General features: G+C 58.5%; 2 protein-coding genes across 2 annotated transcripts; one reads left to right on the top strand and one right to left on the bottom strand.

Annotated features, from left to right (window-relative positions):
- Window positions 1-1,899: 1,899 nt before the first annotated feature.
- LOC102850974 (40S ribosomal protein S15-like) lies at window positions 1,900-2,345 on the top strand. Its single transcript, XM_006886137.1, has one exon. The coding sequence runs from the start codon at window positions 1,908-1,910 to the stop codon at window positions 2,343-2,345; it is 438 nt and encodes a 145-aa protein (XP_006886199.1). The 5' UTR covers window positions 1,900-1,907.
- Window positions 2,346-5,293: 2,948 nt separating this feature from the next.
- MYADML2 (myeloid-associated differentiation marker-like 2) lies at window positions 5,294-6,214 on the bottom strand. The gene has a single exon (XM_006886136.1). It carries the CDS (start codon window positions 6,212-6,214, stop codon window positions 5,294-5,296), a length of 921 nt encoding a protein of 306 aa, XP_006886198.1.
- Between the last annotated feature and the right edge of the window lie 396 nt (window positions 6,215-6,610).

Here is a 6,610-nt window from a genome sequence, read left to right as displayed (position 1 = left end):
GGGGCGCGAGGACGAGGGAGCTGGGGTGCAACCCCGCGGGGGGCGAGGGAACTGGGGGCTCAGCCCAGGTGGTACATGAAGGTGCGGGGAAGGCTGAGGGCACAAGGCGCAAGGGGGGGGGTAGTGAGGGAGCTGAGGGCGCGACCTGTGGGGGGCCCAGAGAGGACCGGGCATGAGTAGGGGCCGAGTAGGCCAGGGGTGGGGTCCCAGGTGACCCCCGCGGTCTCTGGGTTTTGCTTACAATCTTTCTTTGTGTGGTTTCCAGACTGCTTTCGCCTGTTGGGAACAATTTGCTAAATGTGGATATTGAAAATGTAGCACTGATTTGAAAACGTCGTCCGTTTTTTTAGGGGGGGGTCACTTTTAAAAATAGTTTCTTTTTTTATTGTCTTCGTAGAGCACATACATTGCTAAACATACCCCAACCGGGCAGCTGCTTTGCCTACAATTGAGTGACGCAGGGGACGATACTCCAATACTCTCCCGGTGCAAGCTCTCTCCGACTTTCTGAAGACCCCACCTCTGACAAACTCGCCGGTTTCATTTCCATGGTGTGATTTACTCCTTTGCTATGGAGAGAACTGTCCACAGTGGGTGAGAGGGAACCTGGAAAGGTCGCTGGTTCCATTCCCTGAAGCCAGCACTGCCTTTCTCCATACCTGAGCCTAACCTGCCCCACTGCGAGTGTATACCACAGCAGGTGTTCAGTGATGGCCCCAGCCTGCTTCCCACTCTTGTTCTCCCCCCAGCCCAGGCCTTTCTTTCCCCTCTGCCTTCAGGGTCCCTCGGCATACGGAGACAGACTCCATGTGTTTGCCTCCACCCTCAGGTGGGTTCAGGGCTGTGAAGGGGTCTGCATTAGAGTGAAGGCTAGTTTGGCTTCAGGGAATGAAGACATCATGATGTAGGCAAGGCTGCCTTCATTGACTCTGTGTCCCCTCTGAGGGACAGTGGGCTCTTTATTAGCCCCACCTACATCTTAGATGGTGTGGTGGTGGTTATGTGCCATCAAGTCACCTGCAACTCATAGCAATCCTGTGTACAACAGCTCTGAAGTCTACCCTTCCCTGAGACAGTCTTAATGACCTTGACACACCTACCCCCATTGCCCCAGTTATTGTATCAAGCCAACTTATCTGGGGTCATCTTCTCCTGCCTTGTCCCTTCACCCTTCTGAGCATATGTCCTCCAAGGATTGGACCCTCCTGGGCACATGCCCTAAATATGTGAGACAACTTCAAAATCCTAGCCTCCCAAGGAGAAACTTGGTTTCACCCTCTCCAAGACAGACCTATTTGTTTTCTCCAGCACCACAACTCAAAGGCATCAATTCTTCTTCTGTCATCCTTAGTCATTGCCCAGCTCTCTGATGCATGGCAAGTAATTGTGAAGACTATAGCCATGCATTGTTCTCAGTACTCTAGAGAGGTCCCTGACAGCAGATTTTCCCAATACAGTTCATCTTTTGATTTCCTGACTGCTGGTGCCAAGAGTGTTGATTGTGGAACTGAACAAGCTGTAATTGTTAACAACCCCAATCTCTTCTCCATTTATCATGGTGCTGCCAGGTGGCCCAATGGTGAGAATCTTTGTCTTCTTGATGTTGAGCTTCAATCTATATTGAAGACGACAGTCCTTGACCTTCTTCAGGTCCTTCTCATTTTCCATAAAGAAGGTTGTATCATCTGCATAACCTAGATTGTAGATGAGTCTTCCTCCAATCCTGATGCCACATTCCTCTTCATAAAGCCCAGCTCCCACGGTTCGAATCCACCAGATGCTCTGCCGAGGAAGGAGGGGCAATCTCCTCCTGTACCAGTTAGATCTGATTTGACGGTACACAGACACACACACACACAAATAATAGTAATTTTTTAAAAAAAAACTTTTCCCGAGGCTCCGACAAGATGGCGGAAGTGGAGCAGAAAAAGAAGCGGACCTTCCGCAAGTTCACCTACCGCGGCGTGGACCTAGACCAGCTGCTGGACATGTCCTACGAGCAGCTGATGCAGCTGTACAGCGCTCGGCAGCGGCGGCGGCTGAACCGGGGTCTGCGCAGAAAGCAGCACTCGCTGCTGAAGCGGCTTCGCAAGGCCAAGAAGGAGGCGCCCCCGATGGAGAAGCCTGAGGTGGTGAAGACGCACCTGCGGGACATGATCATCCTGCCCGAGATGGTGGGCAGCATGGTGGGCGTGTACAACGGCAAGACCTTCAACCAGGTGGCGATCAAGCCCGAGATGATCGGACACTACCTGGGTGAATTCTCCATCACCTACAAGCCCGTCAAGCACGGCTGGCCTGGCATCGGCGCCACCCACTCCTCCCGCTTCATCCCTCTCAAGTAGCCCTGTGACAATAAAGGTCGTGGACAAACAAAAAAAAATTAAAAAAAAATAAAAAAAAGCCCAGCTCCCAAATGATCTATTCCCATAGATTGAAAAGGTGTGCAGACAGGACACATCCTTGACTCACTTAGATGGTAAAGAAGATATTTTAACACTATTTACAGGAGCCCAGTGTTTCTGCCCAAGCCCTAGGCCTGTGTTCTCTGGCTCCACTATCACCACAGCCCCGCAGCTTATTTACCTAAGTCTGCAACTACCAGTCATTTCATGAGAGAAAGGTGGATTGTCTCCATCCCCTCAGTGGACTTGACAGCAAGCAGTGAGTTGCTGCGTGGCAGGGTTCCAGGCCACGCACAGACGGGACTGCATCCTCTTGTCCAAAGCCCACAGCCTGGGGGAGGCCCCTAGTGCCACCCAGACTGCAGAGCCCATGGTGGACCATCAGTGGACAGAGCTCCTTGTGAAAGGGCTGTGTTCCTGTGCTCAAAGCAGGCCCTTACAGAGAGCACAGCAGCCCTCAGGGCCTCCCTGAGAGCCGGCTGGACCCCAGACCAGCCTGGGCGGTGGGCATGCTTGAACTGCTGGCAGCTCCCCCGGACCCCAGACCAGCCTGGGCAGTGGGCATGCTTGAACTGTGGTGTGTTCCTTTGTATGTCTTCTCACCACGATGACTGCACAACAAAGCACATTTCCAGGGTCCAGCCAGTGAGCTGCCTGCTGGCACCACCCGAGGGGTTCATCAGCAACTGACCCCCCCCACCTCACCATCCCCTCACATCCTTTGAACTTCAAGGTCTGTGAGCACCTTCACAATCTGCTGGGCAAGGAGATGGAGGCCTGGGGAGTGACAGGAAAGGAAAGGGGTCCAGAGCCTCTCCCTGGACGATGCCGAGTCAGGAAGAAGGGACCTCAGGACTCCTTGTCACCTGTGCCATGACCCGTGCCCTGCTTGGCACTCAGGAGGGGCCCTAAGACACTTGCAGCTGCCTGGCAGGGGAGTCTGCCCATCTGAGTAGGGGACAGTGGGCCGAGTTTGTCTGGGAAGTGGGTGACCCCAGCTTCAACAGGCTTGGCTCCCACCTCCTGTTTTATGTGGAGACCACAGACTAGAGCCCTTTCCAAAAGCTGCTGAGGTTCTGACTTCAGGAACTAGCACCCTGCCTTCCCGAAGACCACACTGGGCCCTGGGTACTGCAGGAAGAAGAGGCTGCAGAGGGCTGTTGGAGGCAAACTCTCTACGTCCTCCCACTCCTCCAGCTCCTCCCACCACGCCCCTCTGAGTCACCAGACCTTTCCATACAGCAGAAGGCCACTGACCCCTTCGTCAGAGGTTCAGCACTCCTGCCAGCAAGCTTCCAGCCTTCCCTTTGCCCCAGAGCTGCCCGCTCTCAGCTAGAACCCAGGTGTTCGGAGGAGGTAGCCTCAGGTAAAGTTGGCAACCTCCACTGATGGCAGACGGCTAGGCCAAGCCAGATGCAGATCAGTGTGGGTGTTTATTTCCTGCCCTACCGTCCGGGATGGCCAGTCCTGGGTGCAGGGCTGGGCTCAGGGCTAGGAGTGACCGGAGGCCTGCTCTGCCCTAGGCTGGTCCACACTTCCTCCAGGAGCTGGCCATAGAGTGGAGGGTGATGGCCCCGAGGCCATGGGGGTCAGGACAGCTGGATGTTGAGGCTCGAAGACGCCCAGTGCTCATGCTCCGCCCTCCCAGAGGCTATGGGTGGTCCTTCTCCGGCAGCACCCCCACCAGGTCAGATCCCCTGGGTCACTGGGTCATCAGAGCAGGCCGAAGTGCCAGTGGGCCACAAGCCTGGAGTCAGGATCAAGTTCTAGCACTGGGTCTCCTGGGCCCACAGGCCCATGTGAGTGCACTCCTGGGGTCCTGGTGAGGCTGGTCGCTGTTGTGCCAGGTGGTGTCCTTCTGTCCATCTGCCCATGAGCTTTCTGCTGCGCAGCCTCCCCTCCGGGCCTTTGCTGGCCCTGCCTCCACCTGTGTGGACTGTATCCAGATTCAGCCTGACATGGCTGGATGCACGAGCTCATCTTGTTCACGTCATTCAGCCTCAGTCCCATCTGCAGAATGGGTCACCACAGAACCCCGTGGCCGAGCAGCCAGACCTGTGCAGGAAGGACCAGGCAGGGCGAGGGGAGAAAGATGGAGAAGTGGGAAGAACTGAGGGAGAGAAGGAATCAAGGACGCTGGTGAAAGGTTGGTGGTTCAAACCGACCAGCAGCACACCCGGAGAGCACACTTGTAGAACAGTGTGGCCATATACTTTCTTAAAGACCACAGTCCAGGACTCCTGTGGGCTAGGCTGAGCTGTCTTGTAGGGTCACTGCACTGTGCAGTCCACTATAGCTGGGTTTGGTTTAGTCTGGTTTAAAGGAAAAGGAGATGAGGGAGAGAGAACAGACGGGGAAGAGGACAGAGGAGGGGAAAGACGGAGGAGAGAGGAAGGGGGGAGACAGGAAAGGGGGTAGAGAAGAAGAGGGGGGAGAGAGGAAGAGGGGAAGAGAGGGCGGGAGAGAGAGAGGACAGCGGGGAGAGGACTGGGGGGAAAGTACAGAGGAGGGAAAGAGGACGGGGGAGGACAGAGGAGGGGATAGAGAGTACAAAATGGGAAGAGAGGATGGGGGAGAGACAGGAGAGGGAGGAACAGAAGAGAGGAGGCAAGGGGGACAGTGAGGACAGACGGACACAGCGAGGCGGACGAGTGGAGAAGGGTGCCCTGGCCACCAGGCGCTTGTTCTTCCCCTGCCTGACAGTCCTGAGTCTCTGCCCCTCTGCCCTACGCCCTGTGTGTTCCTCCTCCACCCTTTGTGGCCCAGGCCACAGAGCAGCCAGAAGTGGGAGACAGCTCTGCCTGCCTGGAGGGGGTGTGCTCACCATGTCTGTCCAGCCTCACGCCCTCCGGCTTCCCGGGTAGGCTCCCCTCCAGGCCTGGCTGGGGCTACAAGGCGGGCACGAAGCGGATCCTCTGGGAGTAGGCCAGGTCCACAGTGTAGAGCAGCAGGTTGACGTAGGTGAAGATGGCCACCACCAGCTGACTGTCCCAGGGGCAGTGGCCCCGAGCACAGTCCAGCGGTCGCCAGGGCTGGCCGTACTTGGGGTCGAAGCAGAAGACGGGCCAGATGACAGCGGCACTGAGATACAGGAGCACAGCTGCAAAGGTGTACACCACCACCAGGCGGTCAAAGGGGCAGCCCAGGCCGCCCGTGCAGCCCATGACGCTCAGGGCCACCACGGCCACCGTGACCAGGAAGCACAGGCTGTAGACGGCCACACACCACTGGGTGGCCGCGTAGCGTGTGTAGCGACTGTCATAAAGCAGCGCCCCGAAGATGATGCAGGCCACGAAGGCCTGGACGACCTTGAGCAGCCCCGACACCGTGGCCATGTAGCTGGCCACCTGACCGGGTCGGGCCCGCGTCAGGGCCACCTCGGCGGCATAGGCCAGGCAGAGCAGGCCGGCGAAGACACTGGCAGCCAGGCGGAAGTCCCGAGCGGTGCAGCCCTCAGGCTCGGCCGGGCAGCGCAAGCGGGTGAAGAAGACTGGGTAGACGACGGCGGCCGTGGCCGTGAGCAGAGTGGCCAGCATGGCGAAGGCCGCCGTGAAGTTGCCCCAGGACAGGCGCAGGCAGCCGTGCAGCTGCGTGAACTCGCAGGCCAGCACCAGCGCCGAGAGCGCGAAGCAGAAGACCCAGGCGGCCACGCAGAAGGTGCCCTGCACGCCCGCAAAGCCGCCCCGGTGCGCCACCAGGCTGAAGGTGGTGCAGCCAAAGGCCAGCTGCAGCAGGCGGGCGGTGCCCACGGGGGAGGCCACGGCGGCCAGGTGCAGGTAGCCGCCCCCGGGGGGCTCGGGGCTGCCCATGGCCTGTGCCTGCCTCGCCCAGCGCCCTCGGCCTCACCCGCTGCCCTGAGTGCTGCGGAGGTGCGGTGACAGCGGTGATACTGCGGCAGAGCTGTCTCTGTGGGGAGGGCCAGCCCCCCAGCGCTATAAATAGCCTGTGGCCATCAGAGCCCCGGAATAGCGCAGCTTGGAGCCTGCCCCGTCCCGGAGGAACAGCTGAGCCCAAGGGCCCAGCCTGAGCCCTTAACCCCTTGGCCCCTGGAGGCGCCGACTCCATGAGCCGGCAACCAGCTCGGCTGATCGGCGGGGGCGGGGTGCAGCTCTGGCCGGGCTCCAGGACGCAGGCGGCGGGAGCAGACACGTGGAGGTCTCGTCTCTGTCCCGTCAGCCCCATGTGTTGTCCCTGGTCCTTGGAGA

Source organism: Elephantulus edwardii, unplaced genomic scaffold, assembly GCF_000299155.1.
Source record: "Elephantulus edwardii isolate Elephantulus edwardi_28Jun2011 unplaced genomic scaffold, EleEdw1.0 scaffold00048, whole genome shotgun sequence".
Lineage (NCBI taxonomy): Eukaryota > Metazoa > Chordata > Mammalia > Macroscelidea > Macroscelididae > Elephantulus > Elephantulus edwardii.
This window is presented reverse-complemented; position numbering and strand designations above follow the sequence as displayed.

Excerpts from the sequence above, each read along its gene's own strand:
- LOC102850974 (XM_006886137.1), top strand. The coding sequence starts at position 1,908 with ATGGCGGAAGTGGAGCAGAAAAAGAAGCGGACCTTCCGCAAGTTCACC.
- MYADML2 (XM_006886136.1), bottom strand. The coding sequence starts at position 6,214 with ATGGGCAGCCCCGAGCCCCCCGGGGGCGGCTACCTGCACCTGGCCGCC.